We start from the raw sequence: 26,978 nt of genomic DNA on the forward strand, positions 1-26,978 counted from the left end.
TGTTTTGCAAGGAGGAATGGGAAAAAATGTCAGTCTCTCGATGTGCAAAACTGATAGAGACATACCCCAAGCGACTTACAGCTGTAATCGCAGCAAAAGGTGGCGCTACAAAGTATTAACTTAAGGTGGCTGAATCATTTTGCACGCCCAATTTTTCAGTTTTTGATTTGTTAAAAAAGTTTGAAATATCCAATAAATGTCGTTCCACTTCATGATTGTGTCCCACTTGTTGTTGATTCTTCACAAAAAAATACAGTTTTATATCTTTATGTTTGAAGCCTGAAATGTGGCAAAAGGTCGCAAAGTTCAAGGGGGCCGAATACTTTCGCAAGGCACTGTACATACAACTTTAATCCATTGAAGAAGAGATTCTCCAAAATTGAAATATTCCAGGCATTTATATATAAATTCCAGTCGTACTTTATCAAAACTATTTTCAAAGTCAGCTATGAATACCAGGCCAGGTGTCCCATATTTTTCATAGTGTTCTATCGTTTCCAGTACTTGTCTTACATTATCTCAAATGTATCATCCATGTAAAAACCTGTCTGATTAGGACATGTTATCCGGGACATGCTATCCATTTTTCTACTAGAATTTCTGCATCACAACAGTGAAGTGTAAGGGGCCTCCAATTTTTTTTATGGACTGGATATTTTTTTCTATCACTTGGGTCATGTTTCAGAACTTATTGTTGAGAATCTGATAATCTATCATTTTTTATGGTTAAAACATACTAATAATTGTCCTCTGGTATACCTCCTTGAATCCACTTGTTCTAATAAATCCATGATATTCGTGATTTCCTTTCCGTGCATGAGGGTAATAGTTTGTAGTGTGATTTCCTTTAGGGTCCATTGAGGTATTTAAAACCGTATTATAATCTCCCACCATAATAACAGAGTCTTGTATGGCTTGTAAGCTTGATCAATTATTATTATTATTTTTAAAGAAGCGTTGATCATCATTATTTGCACCGTAATTTAAAAAGAATCCATCTACTAATTCATATCATCAACCCTTTTTAAATACTTTGCCCATGGGAGAACTATATTCTGTTCCTCATCAATCTACACACAATACCCCATAATGACAAAGCAAAAACAGGTTTTTAGAAATATTTGCAAATGTATAAAAAAACCTGAAATACCTTATTTACATAAATATTCAGACCCTTTGCTATGAGTCTCGAAATTGAGCTGTTTCCATAGATCATCCTTGAGAGGTTTCTACAACTTGATTTGAGTCCACCTGTGGTAAATTCAATTAATTGGACATGATTTGGAAAGGCACACACCTGTCTATATAAGCTGGATGGGTTCCGCTGGTGTACAGCAATCCTTAAGTCATACCACAGTTTCTCAATTGGATTGAGGTCTGGGCTTTGACTAGGTCATTCCAATACATTTTCCCTTAAACCACTCTAGCGCTGCTTTATCAGTATGCTTAGGGTCATTGTCCTGCTGGTAGGTGAACCTCCGTCCCAGTCTCAAACCTCTGGAAGACTGAAACAGGTTTCTCTCAAGAATTTCCCTGTATTTAGCGCCATCCATCACATGTATCATTCCTTCACACCAGTTTCCAAGTCCCTGCTTATTAAAAACATCCCACAGCATGATGCTGCCACCACCATGCTTCACTGTGGGGATGCTGTTCTCGGGGTGATGAGAGGTGTTGGGTTTGATCCAGACATAGCATTTTCCTGGATGGCCGAAAAGCTAAATTTTAGTCTCATCTGACCAGAGTGCCTTCTTCCATATGTTTGGGGAGTCTCCCACATGCCTTATGGCGAACACCAAACATGTTTGTTTATTTCTTTCTTTATGCAATGGCTTTTTTTCTGGTCACTCTTCCGTAAAACCTAGCTCTGATACTCCAATCACCGCTGTGGAGCTTTGCAACTCCTTCAGGGTTATCTTTGGTCTCTTTGTTGCCTCTCTGATTAATGCCCTCCTTGCCTGGAGGTTTGGTGAGTGGCCCTCTCTTGGCAGGTTTGTTGTGGTGCCATATTCTTTCCATTTTTTTAATAATGGATTTAATGGTGCTCTGTGGGATGTTCAAAGTTTTGGGTGTTTTGTTATAACCCAACCCTGATCTGTAGTTCTCCACAACTTTGTCCCTGACCTGTATGGAGAGCTCCTTGGTCTTCATGGTGCCGCATGCTTGGTGGTGCCCCTTGCTTAGTGGTGTTGCAGACTCTGGGGCCTTTCAGAACATGTGTATATATACTGAGATCATGTGACAAATCATGTGACACTTAGATTGCAAACAGGTGGACTTTATTTAACTAATTATGTTACTTCTGAAGGTAATTGGTTGCACTAGATCTTATTTAAGGGCTTCATAGCAAAGGGGGTGAATACATATGCACGCACCACTTTTAAGTTTTGTATTAACTTTTTATTTAAAAAAATTGGGGACTATTTTGTGTACGTCCACTACATGAAATCCAAATAAATTACAGGTTGTATTGCAACAAAATTCAAAAACGCTAAGGGGGATGACTACTTTTGCAAGGACCTGGATACCCAAATACACACAAATCTAAGTAAAGGAATGGAATTAAGAATATAAAAATATATGGACCAGCAATATCAGATCGGCATAGAATAAGACACAGTAGAATAGTATAGGATACAGTATACACATACAGTTGAGTCGGAAGTTTACATAATTTGAGTCAATTGGAGGTGTACTTGTGGATGTATTTCAAGGCCTACCTTCAAACTCAGTGCCTCTTTGCTTGACATCATGGGAAAATCAAAAGAAATCAGCCAAGACCTCAGAATTCTTTTTTTTAGACCTCCACAAGTCAGATTCATCCTTGGGAGCAATTTCCAAATGCCTGAAGGTACCACATTCATCTGTACAAACAATAGTACGCAAGCATAAACACCATGGGACCAACAGCAAATGACCTTGTGAAGATGCTGGAGAAAACAGGTCCAAAAGTATCTATATCCACAGTAAAACGAGTCCTATATCGACAAAACCTGAAAAGCCGCTCAGCAAGGAAAAAGACACTGCTCCAAAACCGGACTGGTGCACTTCACAAAATAGATGGCATTATGAGGTAGGAAAATTATGTGGATATATTGAAGCAACATCTCAAGATATATTGAAGATATATTGAAGCAAGACATGAGTCAGGAAGTTAAAGCTTGGTCGCAAATGGGTCTTCCAAATTGTCAATGACCCCAAGCATACTACCAAAGTTGTGGCAATATGGCTTAAGGACAACAAAGTCAAGGTATTGGAGTGGCCATCACAAAGCCCTGACCTCAATCCTATAGAAAATGTGTGGGCAGAACTGAAAAAGCGTGTGCGAGCAAGGAGGCCTACAAATCTGACTCAGTTATGACTAATTTATCGGCCATGGAGAATGAGAGCCCACTGTTCTTGGTAGCGGGCGGCGTCGGTGGCACGGTGTTATCCTCAAAGCGGGAAAATTGTCCGTGACATGGCTGGTTTTCATTTTGTAGTCCTTGATTGTCTGTGGACCCTGCCACATACGTCTTGTGTCTGAGCCGTTGATTTGCGACTCCACTTTGTCTCTATACTGACGTTTTGCCTGTTTGATTGCCTTGCGGAGGAATAACTAGACTGTTTGTATTCTGCCATATTCCCAGTCACCTTGCCATAGTAAATGCGGTGTTTCGCACTTTCAGTGTTGTGCCAATGCTGCCATCTATCCACGGTTTCTGGTTAGGGTAGGTTTTAATAGTCACAGTGGGTAGATTTCCTATACATTTCCTGATAAACTCAGTCACCATTATCAATATTATTCTCGGAAGCTACCCAGAACATATCCCAGACCGCGTGACCAAAACAATCTTGAAGGCCTACAATAGGCCTACATAGGCCGCACTGCACTGGTTAATGAATGAATGGAATTCTAATGGTTTCCGGTTTCCGTGGTGAATTATTAGCTAGCTAGCCTGCTGGCATGGGAGAGATCGCGTTTGTAAAATGATACATGCTTGCACAGGCCGTAGAGGCATACAGGTAGGTTTATACAACCCCCAACTTTTGCGAACCAAATAGTAATAAGGAAAAAATAATGTGTAGGTGCTTTTTTCCCGAGCGAGATTACGCTTATGAATTTCCTGCATGGGCTGCGGGACAGTGGAATTATGACATTTCCGAAACCAGAGACAGAGAAACAGCTTCTATATCCAGGCCATCAGACTGATTAACAGCCACCACTAGATGACCTCTGCTCAATACCCTGCTCTCTGCCAAGTACCCTACTCTGCCCCTCAGTCACTGTCACTAGCCAGATAGCACCGGGCACTGTACCCTGCACCTTAGGGACTTCTGCCCTATGTTCATAGTCATTGAACACTAGCCACTTGAATTATGTTAACGTACTATTTATATATCTTCTGCTGTAAAATGTTGGATTATTGTGTGCTTGTTGACATTTACTGCATTGATTGATAGGAACTAGGAACATAAGCATTTCGCTGCACCCGCCATAACACCTACTCAGCAGTGTACGCGATCAATAACATTTGATTTAACTAAAATAACCACTCGTTCAAATCTTTAAACATCAACTGAATGTTAAATATTAAGGCATTTAAGGAAATCTGACACCTACATGCTCCTTCCATTGTGATGCACTGAAGTCAGGGACTATAATCCCCTTTCCTCATTCAAGATAAAGCTGTGTTAGTTCCCCTATCTGTCTGAGGCTCAATGGAAGACCTCCGCGTGTCAGCCACACACACACACACACACACACACGTTACACACACACACACGTTACACACACACACACACACACGTTACACACACACACGTTACACACACACACGTTACACACACACACACACGTTACACACACACACACACACGTTACACACACACACACACGTTACACACACACACACACACACACACACACACACACACACACACACACACACACACACACACACACACACACGTTACACACACACATTACACACACAGAGAAGATAATGCTGTGTTAGTCAGTCCCTATCTGTCTGAGCTAGACTCCCCTCAATGAATGGAAGACTTTCACATGTCAGCTAGCCACAGCGATTGAGATTGCAGCTGAGGAGTGAAGAAAATAAATTAGATTCAAGGCTGTCTAATTTTACAGCAACTGTGATCCATCAGACTAGCGGGAGGTGACAGTGGAAATGACGGATGGAGACAGACAGGTGGCCTTACCATTTCACTGACTTACGCTCAAAAGCACGGCACGGGCCCCTAGATTTATTGAGTGAACATGATCCTGTTCATTATGACTGTCACCTAAGACCATTTCTCTCCATCTCAACGGGGGTCACTTTAGCAGGGGAAGATGGAAAGGAGAACATGAGAGGGATAGGAGGACAACTTTAACATATAGACAGTGTACAGGCAGGGAGTTTTTTTGGCCCTGTGAGCTGCCGAGTGTTGTCAAATATAAAACAACAATCAATGAAATGTATTTTTAAAAGCCCTTTTTACATCAGCAGTTGTCACAACGTGCTTTACAGATACCCAGCCTAAACCCCCAAATGAACAAGCAATGCGGAGGCAAAAGCAGAAGCACAATGGCTAGGAAAAACTCCCTAGAAGTCAGGAACCTAGTAATAATAATAATAATACATTTTATTTGCACCTTTCAAGATATACAAGGACACTTACAGAGTAAAACATAAAATAGCAAATATAAACATGGCAATACTAAAAGCAAAGGACCTGATTCCGACCCGAGCTAAGTGCGCATAAATGGAACATAATTAGATTTTTATGCACTTTTCTCTCTACACATATTCTGACCTTGAACTTAAACATGAGAACAGCATGCTATTCACCCGCTATTCGTTTGGGGTAGAGATCAAAGAACTGAAGGTGCGGCGGAGGTATTCTGATCTTGACTCAATTCCCATATAATTCAACCGCCTTTACGCACAATGAAATGATGAATAAGGTCAAGTAACTTGTCGGTTCCAAGTGGAACAACATCTACTTTCTTCTTTTTCAGATAGAAATAACACCATTCTTCATGCAATGTAACTTTTTAATTGATAAGAGCTAGGTTAATTGATAAGAGCTAGGTAAATGAGTAAGCCGTTTGGATGAGGAGATTGTAATATATCCATTTTACCTTACTTGCGTACTATTGTTTGTACAGATTAACGTGGTACCTTCAGTCATTTGGAAATTGCTCCCAAGGGTGAACCAGACTTGTGGAGGTCTCCAATTTTTTTTCTGAGGTCTTGGCTGATTTCTTTTGATTTTCCCATGATGTCAAGCAAAGAGGCCCTCTGTTTGAAGGTAGGCCTTGAAATACATCCACAGGTACACCTCCAATTGTCTCAAATGATGCCAATTAGCCTATCAGAAGCTTCTGAAGCCATAAAATAATTTTCTGGAATTTTCCAAGCTGTTTAAAGGCACAGTCAACTAAGTGTATGTAAACATCTGACCACTGGAATTGTGATAGTGAATTTTAAGTGAAATAATCTGTCTGTAAATAATTGTTGGAAAAATTGCTTGTGTCGTGCACAAAGTAGGAGTCCTAACCGACTTGCCAAAACTATAGTTTGTTAACAAGCAATTTGTGGAGTGGTTGAAAAACAAGTTTTAATTACTCCAACCTAAGTGTATATAAACTTCCGACTTCAACTGTATATATATAGCATTTTACATATTAAATCAAAAGAAGAGATAAATAATATTTGTCCAGCCTTTGCTGCTATGCTTGAGATGTGCATAATATAATGCAACCCTAATCAAAAATAACAAAAACTGAGCTATACTGTGGGTTGTTGTAACATTTAAACTTAAAACATGTTTTATTTGTTTTGCACTGCATGGATCACAGGTGTGGTTGAATGCAGCATTGCTGTATGGTGCACTCAAAATGTATTGTTGTTGAGTAGCCAGCAGTGGTATAAAGTACTTAATTAAAAATACTTTAAAGTACTACTTAAGTCATTTTTTTGGTATCTGTACTTTACTTTTACTTTTACTTCACTACATTCCTAAAGAAAATAACGTACTTTTTACTTTATACATTTTTCCTGACACTGAAAAGTTACATTTTGACAGGGAAATTGTCCAATTCACACACTAATCAAGAGAACATCCCTGGTCATCCCTACTGCCTCTGATCTGGTGGACTCACTAAGCACAAATGCTTCATTTGTAAATTATGTCTAAGTGTTGGAGTGTGTCTCTGGCTATTCGTAAATGAAATTTAAAAAATGGAAATTGTGCCGTTTGGTTGACTTAATAGAAGGAATTGGAAAGATTCATACTTTTACTTTATATTAAAGCAATTCTATTTACTTTTGAGACTTAAGTATATTTAAAACCAAATCCTTTTAGATTTTTACTCAAGTAGTATTTTACTGGGTGACTTTTACTTGAGTCGTTTTCTATTATTAAGGCAGCGTTACCTTTACTCAAGTTTGACATTTGGATACTTTTTCCACGAGTGGTTGCCAGCCTAGGCTACCTGCTCAAATGTTGCTGTAATATACCTACATGTTTCTCCTTTGCATGGTGCTTTGTTCAAGGTTTTGTTTTTTGGTTATTCATTGTCAAGCTTTAAAAACCAAAGCCAGACTGCAACAGTTTGGTAGCCTAGCTAGGACTCTGGCATGTGTCTGTACACTTTCCCACCGCTGCGCGCTGTAAACGGGACACACAAAAGCAACGCAATGGAAGTTGAATTCACTGGTGCATCAGGCTTTAATTTAATAAAGTAGATGACAACTGTTGAGTCATTTATTTTTTCTTTTGGAAAAGTTTTATTGACACATTTCCTTTAAAAACAGCTCATACATTTTTTACATCATTGATACACATAAAAACGGCAACAAAGCATAAAACACAGCATTTGAAAGTTACATTTAAATTTGTTAAAAAGTACATGTTGTTAAAACCAATGAAAACAACCATGAATAAAAGTACTTTCCTTGTAAAAACATAAAATCTGTAAAAGCCATTTAAAATGTGTACTAATGATCTAACAAAGGTAAAACATTTTTAAGACATGAAAAACATGCTAAAAAGTCACTTTGTTAAAAGGCTGTCTTCGGTCCCTTGTACAGGAGCGGGGTGTGTCCTTTATCAAGCTCACCTCATCCTGCTCTTCTGAATAGATCATCGTCCCATCCTTCGGGGCCCAGAGGAGATCCCTCCCCTAGGCGCATCGCCCTAGGCGCCGCAGCGCTGTCAGGCCGTGGCCGCAGGGACCTAGGGTGTTGTGGGGGACCCTTCGCCTGGGGTCGAGGCCCCCTTCCTTCCGTACCACCCCAGGGCTTCCGTGGCTACCATGGCCACTGCCTGGGGGGTGGTCTCTACGTTTTTTGCTACCAGCAGGTTACGGGAGGACCACAGTGCTTCCTTCAGGCACGTGAGGGTGGGCCAGAGCTTGGTGAAGGCCTTCGATGGAATGGGCCTTCGGCCCACCCCATACAGCACGAGCTGAGGTGTTAGGTCCTCCCCTGCTGGCAGACACGAGGTGATCAGGGGGCCTGCTTCCTTCCACAGGTCCCTGGCGGCTCTGCATTCCCAGAGCATGTGCCTCACCGACTCTTCTTGGCCGCAGCCTGGTCGGGGGCACGCGGATGTCCTCGCAATGCCCCGTGAGTGCATAACGGCCCTGACCGGGAGGATCTCGTGGGCGACCATCCAGGACAGGTCCCGATGCCGATTCAGGAGAGCAGGATGGGCCACGTTGCGCCAAACCGTTGTGGGCTCACCTATAGCGAGCCCGCGCACTGGACACACTGGTTCCCGATCCTGCACAAGAGAGAAAAGAGAGCAGTGTTTTGTTAAGACCGTGACTGTTTCTTTTTCCAGTTTAAAATGTCTTAAAAACTTCTGGAGCTGGACGTAGTGCGGGGGTAGCAGGAAAGAGACTGGGGCTCGCAGGTCGACTGGGATCAGCCTCAGAGTCCTGAGGTAAGATCCCAGCCAGAACCGTGCGAGGGCCTGGGTCTTGTTGTTGACCGGGGAGGTGGCAAGAGTCAGATGTAAAGCTGTGTAGCGGCTGCCCAGGAACAAGTAGAGGTCAGGCAAGCCTTTCCCCCCCTTGGACCTGGGCCTCTTGACCACCTCCCTCCTCAGCCTCTCCCACTTGCCTCCCCACAGGAAGTAAAAAAGCATCCGCTCCAGGTCTAAAATACTCCTTCGAGGGGGGGTAAAAACAGAACTGATTAATAAAAGCACAGAGTAATTTATACTCCCTTGTGTGTCCTAGCCTATTAGCCACGTTATGACTGACTTTTGATCAATGCCCTTGCTATATTGATTGCATTGACATTCCCAGCTGTAGGTACAGTAGTCCGTTTTTTCTCAAAATATTGCGTCATTTAAATTTGAACAGTGCATCCCGAATGGGTGGAGGCAGCAAACAATGTACAAGGTCAGCTGTGATTTGCAAACGGATAGCAATATTTTTGGGACTACAAAGAAATATACTGTATTCATGAATTATATTAATCATGCATTGAACTGCATCCATATATTCTGCCAAGAATGCCTTACTGTACATCATGGAATTTTGAGTCAAATAGAACCTATTTTTAAAACATCTTATAAAGTTGGTTTAGAAGCATGAACTAGGAAATTGATATTTTTGACTGATATTATGATTGTCTGTTTCATATCTACAAAGTAGTTCAAATGCTGCCAGTTCCACTTTAAAGGTCCAATGCAGACGTTTTAATCAAAAAATCAAATCATTTCTGGGTAGCATTTACCTTACTGTGATTGTTTTCAATTAAAATGGTCAAAAAGAAACTTCTTAGCAAAGAGCAATTTCTCAAGAAAGAATTTTGCTAGGACTGTCTGGGTGTTAGGGGCTTGAGTGGGGAGGGGATAACTGAAAACGAGCTGTTATTGGCAGAGAGGTTTGGAACTGTCTTTCTAATTGGTCTAATTTACCACCTTGTGGCCAAAACTACTTCCCACCAAGACTACTTCCCACCAAAACAAGCTGAAAATTCAAACAGCACTTACAATAAAAGAGCATCATAATTTTCACAATTTCACAGTATTATTCCAATCTCATAATGTGGATATACAGTACCAGTCAAAAGTTTGGACACACTCAAAAAATATTTTATATTTGAAATTCTTCAAAGTAGCCACCCTTTGGCTTGATGACAACTTTGCACACTCTTGGCATTCTCTCAACCAGATTTATGAGGTAGTCACCTGGAATGAATTTCCATTAACAAGTGTGCCGTGTTAAAAGTTCAATTGTGGAATTTCTTTCCTTCTTAATGCGTTTGAGCCATTCAGTTGTGTTGTGACAAGATGGGGTTGGTATACAGAAGAAAGCCCTATTTGGTAAAAGACCAAGTCCATATTATGACAAGAACAGCTCAAATAAGAAAAGAGAAATGACAGTCCATCATTACTTTAAAGAAATGAAGGTCATTCAATCTGGAAAATTTCAAGAACTTTAAAGTCTATGTTTTCAATTTTTTTGTTTTTGACCGTGTGTGTGGTTCCCAATCAGAGGCAGCTGTCTATCGTTGTCTCTGATTGGGGATCACATATAAGTTGTCATTTTCCTTTTGGGTTTTGTGGAATCTTGTTTTCTGTTCAGTATCTGTACCTGACAGAACTGTGTGCTTTCGTTTTCACTTTTGCTATTTTGTTTGAGTGTTTTTTGAAAATAAAAATCATGAACACTTTCCACACTTTGCGCTTTGGTCCACTCCTTTTGACGAGAGCCGTTACAAAAGTGCAGTTGCAAAAGCCTTCGAGCGCCATGATGAAACTGGCTCTCTTGAGGACCACCACCGGAAAGGAAGACCCAGAGCTACCTCTGCTGCAGAGGATAAGTTCATTAGAGTTACCAGTCTCAGAAATGGGCAATTAACTGCACCTCAGATTGCAGCTCAAATAAATGCTTCACAAAGTTCAAGTAACAGACACATCTCAACATCAACTGTTCAGAGAAGACTGCGTGAATCATGCCTTCATGGTTGAATTGCTGTAAAGCAACCACTACGAAAGGACACCAATTATAAGAAGAGACTTGCTTGGGCCAAGAAACATGAGCAATGGACATTAGACCAGTGGAAATCTGTCCTTTGGTCTGATGAGTCCAAATTTGATATTGTTGGTTCTATCCGCCGTGTCTTTGTGAGACGCAGAGTAGGTGAACGGATGATCTCCGCATGTGTGGTTCCCACTGTGAAGCATGGAGGAGGAGGTGTGATTGTGTGGGTGTGCTTTTGCTGGTTACACTTTTAGGGATTTATTTAGAAATCAAGGCACACTTAAGCAGCATGGCTACCACTGCATTCTGCAGCGATACGCCATCCAATCATACCATCATTTGCGCTTAGTGGGACTATCATTTGTTTTTCAACAGGACAATGATCCAAAACACACCTCCAGGCTGTGTAAGGGCTATTTGACCAAGAAGGAGAGTGATGAAGCGCTGCATCAGATGACCTGGCCTCCACAATCACCCGACCTCAACCCAATTGAGATGGTTTGGGATGAGTTTGTTTCACAATTTGTTGGGTTGTTACATGTTTCCATAAGTGTTATTTCATAGTTTTGATGCCATCTTCACTATTATTCTACAATGTAAAAAATAAAATAAAAACTTGAATGAGTAGGTGTCCAAACTTTTGACTGGTAATGTATATATAAAACACCTTTAAGTCCCCAAGCAGCACTGTGGCAGGGCATGTGGAGCAGGAAGATGTTAATACCTTAGATCATTCAGCGACGAAGACAGGGGAGGATTTGGCAGGCCTTTATATTTTTTTTATATTTTAGCATTATATTTTGAGCGCTAGGCATTCAAATAAGGTCAGATTCTGTACCTGTGTTAATGACATATGTAGGTCTGATCGGTGGAGAACAGCAGGGCCTGTGGAGCGATGTTTCCCTGTGTAGACGTAGCCAGGAGAGGCAGAAATGTTGAGAGACAGAAATTCTTTGGGTTTAGTACAAAGGTTTCATTCAGACAACGATTGCATTTTCTGTGATGACATTGATAATTAGGTTTTTGTTATCGAGGGATTATGTGTTAAATGGAGCAAACTTGCGTTTGACAGAGGGGGCTGGTTCAATGTGGAATAGTCAGATTTTGTATCCTAAAACTCATTGGGCTAAACTCAAACAGCAGCCTACAGCAGTAAAAATCGACAATCCCCACAGAAACGCTAAAAGGATCTGCAGAGTTTCTATATTTCTATGACTTATGACAGGGTGGCAGGTAGCCTAGTGGTTAGAGCATTGGGCCAGTAGCTGAAAAGTTTCTGGATCAAATCCCTTCGCTGCCAAGATAAAAAATCTACCCCTGTTCTACCCCTGAGCAAGGCAATTAACCCACTGTTCCCCGGGTGCTGAAGACATGGATGTCAATTAAGGCAGCTCCTTGCACCTTTTTGATTCAGAGGGGTTGGGTTAAATGCGGAACACACATTTCAGTTGACTGCTGACTTTAGTTAATTACAATATGAGTGAAATAGTTTTCCTTCCCAAAAATTGTAATTAAGTATTTTAAAAAGCAGCTTTTCTGTGTTGGAATGGTGTGGGCATTAAAAATATTAACGCGAATAGACCGCTTATTGGCCAGCTCATTGTCCACAGGAGGAGGACATCATCCTGTATAAGGAAATAGCAAGCATTTTTTAAACGATCTGTTGAGATACAAGTTTGAGGTGGTTTTTTTAAGGGTTTTTCTCAAATGTATGCTTTGGCCTCAAATACGAGTATAGGATTAGTCAACAACTGTATTTGGGTATAAATTCAAATAATATTATATTTTAAAAACAAGATTTTAACTGAACAGTTACTTTAATAGTCCATGCGAAAGGTGATACAAATTAAAATGAGAAACAGTCCGAGAGAAGCTAGCAAGAATCTAGGAAGACACCTACAGAGAAGAAACCTAGAGAGGAAGAAACCTAGAGCAGAACCGGTCTCTGAGGGGTTGGACAGTCCTCTTCTGGCTGTACCAGACAGAGATTTAAGAGTACATGTGGCGTTTCAAGACGTTCAGATGTTCATAGATGACCAGCAGAGACCAGCAACACTCAACGCTTCAAGATTCTATGTCAGTTGACTTTTCATAAGAACCCCAACACACCAATGTCTGAATAAGTTACAACAATTAATTGTTTTGAATCTTTTGGTTGATTTTGTGCTAATGTTCATATTTGATGGATTTCTAGCATTTAAACTGCAAGAGCATGCTCAGTTTACGAACATATGATTTATCAATTATCCCAGGTTTTCTTATTACGTTTCTGACTTACAGTTGAAGTCAGAAGTTTATATACACTGAGGTTGGAGTTATTAAAACTCGTTTTTCAACCACTCCACAAAATTCTTGTTAACGAACTATAGTTTTGTCAAGTTGGTTAGGACATCTACTTTGTGCATTACACAAGTAATTTTTTCAACATTTGCTTACAGACAGATTATTTCACTTATAATTCACTGTATCACAATTCCAGTGGGTCAGAAGTTTACATACACTAAGTTGACTGTGCCTTTAAACAGCTTGGGAAATTCCAGAAAAATTATGTCATAGGCTAATTGACATCATTTGGGTCAATTGGAGGTGTACCTGTGGATGTATTTCAAGGCCTACCTTCAAACCCAGTGCCTCTTTGCTTGACATGATGGGAAAATCAAAAGAAATCAGCCAAGACCTCAGAAAAAAAATTGTAGACCTCCACAAGTCTGGTACATACTTGGGAGCAATTTCCAAACACCTGAAGGTACCACGTTCATCTGTACAAACAATAGTACGCAAGTATAAACACCATGGGACCACGCAGCTGTCATACCGCTCAGGAAGGAGACACGTTCTGTCTCCTGGAGATGAACGTACTTTGGTACGAAAAGTGCAAATCAATCCCAGAACAACAGCAAAGGACCTTGTGAAGATGCTGGAGGAAACCGGTGCAAAAGTATCTATATCCACAGTAAAACAAGTCCTATATCGACTTAACCTGAAAGGTCGCTCAGCAAGGAAGAAGCCACTGCTCCAGAACCGCCATAAAAAAGCCATACTACGGCACATTGGGAAAAAGATTGTACTTTTTGGAGAAATGTCCTCTGGTCTGATGAAACAAAAATAGAACTGTTCGGCCATGATGACCATCATTATGTTTGGAGGAAAAAGGGGAAGCTTGCAAGCCGACGAACACAATCCCAACCGTGAAGCACAGCATCATGTTGTGGGGGTGCTTTGCTGCAGATGTGACTGGTGCACTTCACAAAATAGATGGCATCATGAGGTAGGAAAATGATGTGGCTATATTGAAGCAACATCTCAAGACATCAGTCAGGAAGTTAAAGCTTGGTCGCAAATGGGTCTTCTAAATGGACAATGACCTCAAGCATACTTCCAAAGTTGTGGCAAAATGGCTTAAGGACAACGAAGTCAAGGTATTCGAATGGCCATCACAAAGCCCTGACCTCAATCCTATAGACAATTTGTGGGCAGAACTGAAAAAGCGTGTACGAACAAGGAGGCCTACAAACCTGACTCAGTTACATCAGCTCTGTCAGGAGGAATGGGCCAAAATTCACACAACTTATTGTGGGAAACTTGTGGAAGGCTACCTGAAACGTTTGACCTAAGTTAAACAATTTAAAGGCAATGCTACCAAATACTAATTGAGTGTATGTAAACTTCTGATCCACTGGGAATGTGATGAAAGAAATAAAAGCTGAAATAAATCACTCTACTATTTGTCTGACATTTCACATTCTTAAAATAAAGTGGTGATCCTAACTTTCCTAAGACAGATCATTTTGGGGGGATTAAATGTCAGGAATTGTGAAAAACAGAGTTTAAATGTATTTGGCTAAGGTATATGTTAACTTCTGACTTCAACTGTATGTCCTGCACCATTCTGTGTCCTTTTATAACCCGTTTCTGACATCCTCCACTATGTTGTGTTGTGTCTTCCAGTAATGCCTTACAACAGTGCCCATCACTGTGTGGTGGAGGTGGAAAACTTCATACTACTTCTGGGTGGAGAGGACCAGTGGAACCCCAATGGTAACATCACTACTGATACTACTACTAATACCAGTAGTAATACAAATTAATCTATATATGTGTTTAGTATTTATATTCATAATTTGCACTTTATTTCCCATCAACATTGTTTGATTAGATAAGTGTGGCCATATTAACTATTTATGGATCTTGATTATGTCGTGTATTTTGCAGGAAAGCACAGCACCAATCATGTCAGCCGTTATGATCCACGATTCAACAGTTGGATACAACTTCCCCCTATGCAGGAAAGGTAAGTGAATGTGAACAAGATTGACACAGTAATGCAATACAATAGATGTGTTCATTATTGCACTGATTATTAACACTGAATGATTACGGTGTCTGTGTGTGACATTACACTTTTAAGGAGATGAAATCTGAACTTTTCTGTAGGATAGAAAGACTTCATCCTGGGATGTTTTGAAACATTACATGGTGTCTTGTAACACCACTTTAATCAAGTGTTGTGCAACACCTTGCCAGGGACTGGGAGCATTACTGTGAAAGGTAGAAAACACTATTTTGGTGTTTGTTTCGAGTTCTGTTTAATGCAGAATTAGATACCTTCTTTTATGGTGTTTCCTCTCTGAAGCTCCTAAACACTATTATGGTGTTTCAAATCCTGTCTAGTGCAGAATTAGATCACTTGTTCTGGTGTATTTTCATATTTAAAAACGATTTACATGTATCGGATTATTTGACCAGTTTAACGCATTTTGGCAGGCATTGTTGAGCACAGTGCTCAATCCACAGCAAGCATAGCAGGATACTGTATTTGCCTCTACCATTAGATGTTGGGTTTTGTGGGAATGGGTCATCTCATCATTGACCGTTCATCATGATCCATTACACCTCATGGCAAGCTTCTTAATACTAATATAGAAGTACACTTTTTTTTTAAAAACATGCATACATTGTGTTACCCATAATCCTCTAATAACCTAGCCATGTGGCAAGATATTATAAAGGAGCATTTTTATGATGAAAATGGTCTTCCCCAAACTTGAAACTCACGTGCTGAGTATATATGCCAGTTAAAAAAAAAACATGCGCTGTTTGCCTTAAACTGTGCATCATTCACAAGTGATAATATATCATTAATTAGTAAAAGGCTAATATTGTCACCCATCAGACAACTCTTGATTTAATCTTGGCTTGTACTCAACATGTACTCAACAATGTATGTGTGAAATTAGTTTTTATTTAGAATGGACCATTATCATGCACCTGTCTCGAAACAGGGGCAGCGGAAAACAATAAATGTCATCTATACACTTCAATAGCGAATGTAGGACGTTTTCCCCGTGGTTCATTTTCATTCCAGCCAGGTAGGCTATACTCCTGCTGTAAAGCAAAGCAATGTGCTTAATATTAGGAAAGTTGATAAATAACTATAACAGGCCTAGCTTATAGAAAGCTGATGGAATACTCCACTTTTTAGTGTTTTAGTGTTTTTTTTGTTTTCTTGCGCGATTGCATAGCCAAAATGGCACCGGAAGAAATGGCAGCAGTTTTACGGGCGCCCAACCAATTGTGCTATTATTTTTTTGTAACTTATTTTGTACATAATGTTTCTGCAACTGTATCTTACGGAAGAAAAGAGCTTCTGGATATCAGGACAGCGATCACTCACCTCGGATTAGACAAAGATTTTTTCTTCAACAAGCAAGACGCACAAGACATTCTCCAAACACCCGACAGGGCCAACATCCCCGTTATTTGCAAGAGGAAGCGACGCAGGTACAGAGGACAAAGAGCCGGATGCCTGGTCAGGACCCAGAAAAGGCGAGTGGGAAAACTGCCGTTACCGTCAATACTACTCGCCAACGTGCAATCATTGGACAATAAACTAGACGAGGTACGATCACGAATATCCTACCAACGGGACATCAAAAACTGTAATATCCTATGTTTCACGGAATTGTGGCTGAATGACGACATGGATATTCAGCTAGCAGGATATACGCTGCACCGGCAGGATAGAACAGCACACTCCGTAAGACGAGGGGGGGGGGGGGGGGGGGGGCGGTCTGTGCATATTTGTAAACAACAGCTGGTGCACGAAATCTAAGGAAGTCTAAAGATTTTGCTTGACTGAAGTAGAGTATATTGTGATAAATTGCAGGCCAAACTACTTGCCTAGAGAGTTTTCAGCTATACTTTTCGTGGCTGTTTATTTACCACCACAGACAGATGCTGGCACTAAGACCGCACTCAGTCAGCTGTATAAGGAAATAAGCAAACAGGAAACCACTCACCCAGAGGTGGCACTCCTAGTGGCCAGAGACTTTAATGCAGGGAAACTTAAATCAGTTCTACCAAATTTCCATCAACATGTTAAATGTACAACCAGAAGGAAAACAATTCTAGATCACCTGTACTCTACACACAGAGACGCGTACAAAGATCTCCCTCACCCTCCATTTGGTAAATCCGACCACAACTCTATCTTCCCGATTCCTGCTTACAAGCTAAAATTAAAGCAGGAAGCACCAGTGACTCGATCTATAAAAAAGTAGTCAGATGAAGCAGATGCTAAACTACAAGACTGTTTTGCTATCACAGACTGGAACATGTTCCGGGATTCTTCCAATGGCATTGAGGAGTACACCACATCAGTCACTGGCTTTATCAATAAGTGCATCGAGGACATCTTCCCCACAGTGACTGTACATACATACCCCAACCAGAAGCCATGGATTACAGGCAACATTCGCACGAAGCTAAAGGGGAGAGCTGCCGCTTTCAAGGTGTGGGACTCTAACCCGGAAGCTTATAAGAAAACCCCTCTGCAACTGGATCCTGGACTTCCTGATGGGCTGCCCCCAGGTGGTGAAGGTAGGGAGCAACACATCTGCCACGCTTATCCTCAACACGAGCTCCCCAGGGGTGCATGCTCAATCCCCTCCTGTACTCCCTGTTTACCCACGACTGCATGGCCAGGCATGACTCCAACACCATTATTAAGTTTGCAGACTACACAACAGTGGTAGGCCTGATCACCAACAACGACGAGACAGCCTTTAGGGAGGATGTCAGAAACCTGGCCGGGTGGTGCCAGAATAACAACCTATCCCTCAACGTAACCAAGACTAAGGAGATGATTGTGGACTACAGGAAAAGGAGGACCGGGCACGCCCCCCAAGCAATTAAAATATTTGGCATAGGTCCTGAGATCCTCAAAAGTTTCTACAGCTGCAACATCAAGAGCATCTTGACTGGTTGCATCACTGCCTGGTACAGCAATTGCTCAGCCTCTGACCGCAAGGCACTACAGAGGGTAGTGTGTACGGCCCAGTACATCACTGGGGCTAAGCTGCCTGCCATCCAGGACCTCTACTCCAGGCGGTGTCAGAGAAAGGCCCTACAAATTGTCAAACCCCAGCCACCCCAGTCATAAACTGTTCTCTCTACTACCACATGGCAAGATGTACCGGAGTGCCAAGTCTAGGACAAAAAGGCTTCTCAACAGTTTTTACCTCCAAGCCATAAGACTCCTGAACAGGTAATGAAATGGCTACCCGGACTATTTGCATTGTGTGTCCCCAACCCCTCTTTTTACGCTGCTGCTACTCTGTTTATCATATATGCATAGTCACTTTTACTATACATTCATGTACATACTACCTCAATTGGGCCGACCAACCAGTGCTCCCGCACATTGGCTAACCGGGCTATCTGCATTGTGTCCCACCCACCACCCGCCAACCCCTTTTACTATACTGCTACTCTCTGTTCATTGTATATGCATAATCACTTGAACCATATCTACATGTACATACTTCCTCAATCAGCCCGACTAACCGGTGTCTGTATGTAGCCTCGCTACTGTATATAGCCTGTCTTTTTTACTGTTGTTTCTTTACCTACCTATTGTTCACCAAATACTATATTTTTTGCACTATTGGTTACACCTGTTTGTATTCGGTGCACGTGACAAAGAAACTTTGATTTGATTTTGATTTGATTTTGAAATGTTGATCAACATAAGCTTATAGGTTCTCATGGAGTTTTTGATTAGATTTTCGATTACATTTGCATTGATGTCAGAGTGATTAGAGGGGCAATAGTGTGGAGTTAGCAAGTTTGGTAGGCTACTAACTTGCAGAATCCTACAGTAATTACCGTGACTAAATGGTCACGTGGAATTTGACTGCCGTCACGACTGGTGATTGCCGTTGTGGTGTTAATACGGTCACCGTAACAGCCGTACACACACACACACACACACACACACACATTAGTGTTAATATCGTCAACAATACCTATGATGAAAAATACTTTTCAACAAACTGTTTTTCCTGATGAAAACGAATGACAATAACGAGATGCCCTGAAAAAAGGAGAACTATTACCAATGGCTTTTTATTTTAGTTTACGAAAAGGTAACGAGATGAGAATTCCATGTGAGACTAATGGTCATTCCATTTGACATGAAACGCCTTTTCATCTGTTTTGTCCAATCATAAGCATGCATCCCTGTGCATAATATATAACGCAATCCTCTCATTGGCTGCTAAAGTCTTTCTGTTGCGTGGGCTGATTGCATTGATCTGGCTCCCCACACACTCACAGCTCCCGGTCACTTCAATCACTCGTCTCTGTTTTGAACGGATGCACTTGTAACAAACTAACAATAATGTCTTTCATCATCTTTGCTTTTTCACATCAGAAGCTCTGTTTTGCCATGTGCGCTGTTATTCATCTGTTTTGGCAATAACGAGTTTTGCTGAATATTAGGACTGCAGTAATACTTCTGACATTGTTGCAAAGCTCATGTTCTCCACTTTTCAAGGACATCACTGTTATTTAACCCCTTCGATGGTTATGATGCTGAAAAAATCAGAACCTAAATTGTTTAACCTGTAGGATTTATATCCTATAATCTATGATAAATTGTGGCTGGCATTGGTTACCAGCTAAGGTATACATGGTGATAGTGACGCCTCTATTTGGACAAGGCTATCTGAGTGTGCACATGGTGCAAGTAAGAGCTAAGAAATGCACCAACTAATATGTGACTAAAATGACTGACTAAACCAGACTAAAATTGTCCAGCATTTTCGGCGACTGATAATAATTAAAATGAACGAAGGATGAAAAGACTAAAATGTGACTAAGACTAAAATATATATATATTTGTGTTGTTACTTTTTACCCCTTTTTCTCCACAATTTCATGATATCCAATTGGTAGTTAGTCATCCCATTACTGCAATTCCCGTACGGGTTCAGGAGAGGCGGAGGTGGAGAGCCATGCGTCCTCCGAAACACGACCCCATCAAGCCGCACTGCTTCTTGACACACTGCTCGCTAAACCCGGAAGCCAGCCTCACCAATGTGTCGGAGGAAACACTTTACAGCTGGCGTCCGAAGTCAGCGTACATGCCACCGGCCCGCCACTAGGAGTCGCTAGAGCGCGATGGGACAAGGACATCCCGGGCCGGCTAAACCCTCCCCTAACCCGGACGTCACTGGGCCAATTGTGCCTCATGGGTCTCGCGGTCGCGGAAGGCTGCAGATCGAACCCGGGACTATAGTGACGCCTCTAGCACTGCGATGTGGTGCCTTAGACCAAATATATTTTAAGACCAAAACTCAATCTAAAATAGCTGCAGAAATGAACACTGACACACACACACCACTGGCATAGCACACACCCCCACAGCCCCTGGGGGGGCCCAAGAGCTATATATATTTGTTTTTAATTACAGGAAATGTGCTTTAAAACGCAAAATGTTACCTCACCCTTATGGCAAAATGTGTAGAATAGCAGGAAATTTGCCCTATAACAGCAACATTTTCTCTCAGCCTCATGGCAAAATGTGTAAAATAGCATGAGATTAGCTATAAAACTGCACATTTTTCTCTCTGCCCCATGGCAACAACAAAAAAGATGTGACCCTTGCTCGAACCTTGTGGGTGGGCCCCTCAAAACTGTGCATACCACTGACACTGACACACACACACACATACACACACACACACACACACACACACTGTCCTGCTTGTTTTAATTATGTTGTCTGGTTGACACCTCCTGCTCAGGAGAGCCAGTTTCTTCGCCTGCTGCCTGGATAAGCACCTGTATGTGATTGGCGGGAGGAACGAGTCGGGCTACCTCTCCAGTGTGGAGTCCTACAAGCTAGAGACTAACGAGTGGAACTACGTGTCCTCCCTGCCCCAGCCTCTAGCCGCACACGCTGGAGCAGTGCACAATGGGAAAATATACATCTCAGGTCAGACCTCACTCATTTTATAGAACCTTTATTTTACAAGGTTGTCCCATTTGTCCAAATACCTATTTTTCAAGGGACACCCACTGATCATCTTATTCATGAGAAATTAGTTCATGTTGGAAAATAAAAGCTGAAAAATTATTCACTCAGACACAGTCAAAATGAGAGTACAAAATCTACTGATCTGTAGTATTGTGATGAGTGCAGGACTGCTAAATATCACCTATCAATGCATACAGACTTTCCAAAAGCAGAGTGATGTGTCCATGGATCCTGATCCTGCCATTCGCAGCTAATAGGTCTTTATGTGTGTATCTGACATTCCACTATAGGAGGAGTCCACAATGGAGAGTACGTATCCTGGCTGTATTGCTACGACCCCATCATGGATGTGTGGGCCAGGAAACAGGATATGAACACAAAGAGAGCTATTCATGCCCTGGCTGGGATGAACGACCGCCTCTACGCTATCGGGGGCAACCATCTGAAAGGTAAGGACTGGCATGTCTCAGCTACTGTACTGTGCAGAATAGACTATGTGGATTACAAGATGGATTTTTTTGAATAGTTGTACTTAGGGTTGTTGCGGTGAGCATATTACCACACCAGGAGCCATGACTGTATTAAAATTCTATGTGACCGTTGAGTCACGATAATCTCCTTTATGCACTCTGGACCTGCGTACCCTTAGTACCCAACTCACTAACGACCATCAGGTCGCTGATGGCTCGGTACTCAGCACTCTATTGTCCCTCTAACCACTCTGACATCAATGCAAATACAATCGAAAATCACATCAAACACTTATCATCAAAACAGTATGTGCTTTTAAAACTCACCTCAATGTGGTTGATCATTTTGACGAAAGAAGTTCCAACAACAGGTTGAAACTGAGTAGAAAACAAAGTCGTCGTGGACGTTGTTTCAAAGCCTAACACAACGAAATGGACAGAGCTTTCTAAAGTCATTATTAATTCAAAACACCTATAGGCATATTATGCATATGCATAGGCCTATGAACCCAAGCCCGAAAAAAAATTCTGGAATTAACATAATTAACATAATACATTATATAGCCTACCACATATGCACGCAAGAAAAACATTTACGTGTTTTTATTTATTTAAGATATCTTTGGTACATAATTGGTTTAGCCTATACTTCAAAATTCAACCAATTCTAGTAATCTCCTTTGAATGTGTAGTGTATTATGCATCCTGGATGGACTTGTTACCTTATGCTACGCTCTAAACTTTCTATCCATGAGTCTGGGAGATAATGTATAGGCCTAGGCGATGCTGTTTGTTCATTGATTGTGCAGAGCGGTTTACAGAGTTAGCCTAAAATTGATAGTGAATTTCTATTTTAATAATTAATGGGCTGACACATTACCTTTAGCTGCAGAATATCTCACCAATGTGAGTTTCCATCTCCTTCCCTCTCTTCTTCGTTCTTTTCTTGAACCCGCATAGAGAGGGGCGGTCAGAACTATATACATTGACATTTGTTTGGTAAAAACAGTAGGAGTCTATTCCATTCCAACTTTGATGCTGAAGTAGAGACACCTGAGTTGCCTAACCCGTTCACAGGATTGGTTAACTTTTGAAGTTCCTAGGGTCTCTCCACCGAGTTAGGTATATCTGGTTTTAGTTTTAATGTGCCGTATTGCTGGAATAAACTCAAAATACATTTCATATTCATGTTCTGGTGCCGTTCGGGCAGGTCAGAGTATTGATTGGGGACTTGTGGAGGAATGAAACTGTTTTTCTGGGTGATTTGTGATGTTTTATTTGTGCTTCCCATGATTGTGTTTTTTATTTTGACGGAAACTTCCGCCCAAAAAACTAGTCCCAAAATGTTTTTCTTGTCAGCGAACAAGTTTTCAAGATATGTAACTTTCCAAAAACATTCATCATACCCGTTTGATACATTTTATATCATATGATACTTTGTTTTGCATCATATGTATCATTTCTGTATTTTGAAAGTTTTATATCTTGAAAACTTCATTGCCGGCAAGCAAAGCATTTTGGGACTGTCAACAACGGACCAATGAAACAAATACCAAGAGATCGTTTTTGGGTGGAATTTTCCTTATGTATATATTACAGTACCAGTCAAAAGTTTGGACACACCTACTCATTCAAGGGTTTTTCTTTATTTTGACTATTTTCTACATTGCAGAAAAATAGCGAAGTCATCAAAACTATGAAATAACACATATGGAATCATGTAGTGCGATAAAAGTGTGAAACAAATCCAAATACATTTTATATTTGAGATTCTTCAAAGTAGCCACCCTTTGCCTTGATGACATGTGATAATGTATCTGTGACACTGTGATTCTGTAGCAGCTGATGCTGTGACTCCTTACAAGAGTCTCGGGCAGGTGTTTACAGAACATTAAGGCCTGTGTGATTAATAAGTTCTTCCTCAGAGAAGGCCCGTTAGACATTTCTGTGCTGAGGTTGCAACTTGTATTAAACCAAATAGATTTTGATTGACTTTATCTGCGATCGCTCTTCTTTTTTTATTCACCTGTAAAATCCTATTTACAATCGCATGTATCATTAACTGTTATTTTGTGCTCAGGGTTCTCACACCTGGATGTGATGCTGGTGGAGTGTTACGACCCCAAAGCAGACCAGTGGAACATCCTCCAGACGCCCATCCTGGAGGGCCGCAGTGGCCCCGGCTGTTGCATACTGGACGATAGCATCTTCCTAGTGGGCGGATACAGCTGGAGCATGGTAAAGACGCATCTCACTATCAACTTGATATCATTCATTCACGGCAAACCTAGGTAGGTCGTTTCACAAAAAAGAGTGCCTTTTGCGTCCCTTTGATATTTTAAGTAGAAATTGTGTACCAATATTGAATTTTAAAAACCTGTTATATTAAAGGGATACTTCGGAATGTTGGCAATGAGGACCTTTATCTACTTCCCTAACGTTAGCAGAATGACTGTAAGTCCATGGTTATCTGCTAGCATGTTGGTAGATAGCCATAGACTTCCAGTCATTCATTCCGCGAATGCTAGTTAGCATTGGCTTGAGAAACTACCTTTAACTTCCTTCATATTGGACACAGAGACATAAAAATGGTATCCACAAATTAATCTGGGTCTGGGGAAGTATCTAAAGGGCGTCATTGCCAAAATCCCAAAGTATCCCTTTAAATTAAATTCCCTTTAATATAGACCACATGGATAATTCAGTAAATCAGATAAATGTCCCTCCATCAACTCTGTATCACTTAAAGGGAAGTTTTCAACCCACAATCCAAACATTTCTCCAAGTTTCACCATCATTATAAAGCCTTAGTTATTTTGTTGCTTTGGCAAAGTCATTTTTTGAAGATTAAATGAATAACAATGTGATTAGTGATTCATTTATGTCTGTCCCTCATTTGAAGGTCAACCCTGTTATGTGAACTGAACTCTCGTTTTAATATGGTGAAACACTTTTTTTTGTGGTGGTGGTGGAAAACTGAGCGGGTCTGGAATAACATGTCAACCCCGGTACCCAGAGATAGACAGGCTAGAAATGTTTTATAAATGTCATACATTTTTTTTGTGAAGGTTGCGTTCAATTGCCACTCACTGTTGTACATAACAAGCTTCCATTCCCTCTGTCACGAGGGGATTTATGGTTGATTTAAGAAAATCGGCAACTCTATTTCAGTCATCGCTATTATTATTATTATGTTGCAGGGAGCCTACAAGTCTTCCACCATATGCTACAGCCCAGAGAAGGGGACCTGGACAGAGCTAGAGGGAGAGGTGGCTGAACCCTTAGCAGGCCCATCCTGCTCCACTGTCACACTGCCTGCCTGTCTGCCCTTCAACAAATAACACATCACTAGGTACAGAGCAGGATGAGGAGGGAAATAGGTGAGGAAGAGGATGGGGGATGGAGAAAAGGACCATCGATAAATGAACATTTGTAAACAAATTTTGTGATGAAGTACTCCAATCAGCCAATGGGATGTGTGTAAATTATTTTTTTACAGGTTTGACAAAAGAGCACTTTCGTTATTATTGCCTACTGAAGGTTTGAAAAAGTAAGTAATCATGTATTTCATGTATTTAAATCCCCATCTGTGTTGAACTTTTTCCCAGACAATAGTCACATTTCATGTCAGACTTTTTCTTTAATTGATAGTAAGTGTTTTTGGCTTATCTTGATATAGCACGCATAGTGTTTAACTGAATTGTTATAGCTTTAAAAAAATCAATTTGTATCTTGTTATTAGTAGGAGACATAAATCCAAAACAGAATGCAGTGTTGTTAAAAAGAATAGACACTGGAAACAAACTGTCTTGTCGACCAAATCACACTGAAACTGAGTTCTGGTTAATATGCTCTTTTTTTCCCAACCAAAATCATGATTCTGTGTACAGTATATTGTAAACCAGAGACTAACTAACAGTTCATCTGCAGCAAATGAATCATTCTTTAAGCTGCAAGCGAGAACAATTTTTACATTCAACATCGATTCTGACCTTTGTAAAAACGGCACTAAAAAACGAATAGGGTTATTTAAGGATGTTACAATCAAATGATTATTATTCATTGCTAGCCATTGGTATCCACGGGTAGCAAGTTTAACTGAGTGATAAGCTAGGTTTTATGTTTTATGTTCAATGTTACCTGTTAATGTTTAACAGAGCCTATTTCCAGAGAGCACACAATAAATTCCTCAAAAAGGGTACATCCCATTTACGATTATGATAAAGCACACAGTGGTCCTCAATGCACTAATGGTGAACCTTAAAAACAGTTGTGTGTAAGAATGGTTCACAAAACTAAAAGTTGAATTGTTGTTACCTTTAGTATGCTATGTTCAGAAACATGATGAAAAGTGAATTCAACTGTCATGTCCGCGTTCTACTATTTTGTCTAAGTAAGTGTGCAAGGTCCACACTGAATGTTGGTACCTGTTGAATTACATATAGATACGGTATGGTACTTTTTTTCTTGTAAATAATAGCTTGCAGTGGAACATTTTTGTGCACTCAACCTGGGATTTATTCTCAAATCCTGTTATGTCCTTTGCATTTTAGAATATGAAAATAAAAAGGAAACTTGACAACTACAAACGTCTCTGCAGCTTGTTTCAGGTACTGCAAATATTTCCAGTCAACAGACACTGCCTTTACATTGAACTTCCAGTATACAAGGACATTCACAGATCCATTCAAACAAAGTAACCATTCAGACATTTCTTGAATGTAATAACTGTCAAGCAGGGTTGGGTACGTTACTTTCTTAATGAAATCCATTACAGTCACTAGTAACCTGTCCAAGATTGTAATCAGTAACGAAACTTTCCGATGACCCAAATTTGGTAATGTAATCTGATTACATTCGGTTACTTTTAGATTACTTTCCCTTTAAGAGGCATTAGATGAAGACAAAAAATGTATGTTACCATTTGAATGACATATATTGCAGGATAAATCAATGTTAAAGCTTACATAGCTGGCATATATGGATGTTAAATTTTACCCTATGGGCTGGTTATTTAGGATTCTTCTAACCCATTTCTTTCTATTACAGATAATAATACGATTAAATTGTCTTTACATTAAAAATCTATCAAAATTTAGTCATTCCAATAAATGTTATACCCCTTAGGACTTGGATATATTGAAGTATAGATTAGCCAAATTGTTTTACCTGAGCATGATCCCAAAATGAAGGATTT

The 26,978-nt window shown here is 40.6% G+C and overlaps 1 protein-coding gene across 1 annotated transcript in view; it reads left to right on the forward strand.

The window, feature by feature from the left end:
- Nucleotides 1–26,364, forward strand: part of klhl14 (kelch-like family member 14) — a 43,653-nt gene extending 17,289 nt beyond the window's left edge. Inside the window, exons 4-9 of the mRNA XM_021589256.2 lie at nt 14,939–15,028; nt 15,203–15,281; nt 21,079–21,269; nt 21,602–21,760; nt 23,862–24,019; nt 24,982–26,364. Of these exons, the coding sequence (XP_021444931.1) occupies nt 14,939–15,028; nt 15,203–15,281; nt 21,079–21,269; nt 21,602–21,760; nt 23,862–24,019; nt 24,982–25,122 (818 nt within the window). The 3' untranslated portion in view covers nt 25,123–26,364. The remainder of the gene's footprint in view (nt 1–14,938; nt 15,029–15,202; nt 15,282–21,078; nt 21,270–21,601; nt 21,761–23,861; nt 24,020–24,981) is intronic.
- Nucleotides 26,365–26,978: the final 614 nt, after the last annotated feature.

The sequence above is a fragment of the Oncorhynchus mykiss genome, chromosome 28 (assembly GCF_013265735.2).
Source record: "Oncorhynchus mykiss isolate Arlee chromosome 28, USDA_OmykA_1.1, whole genome shotgun sequence".
Lineage (NCBI taxonomy): Eukaryota > Metazoa > Chordata > Actinopteri > Salmoniformes > Salmonidae > Oncorhynchus > Oncorhynchus mykiss.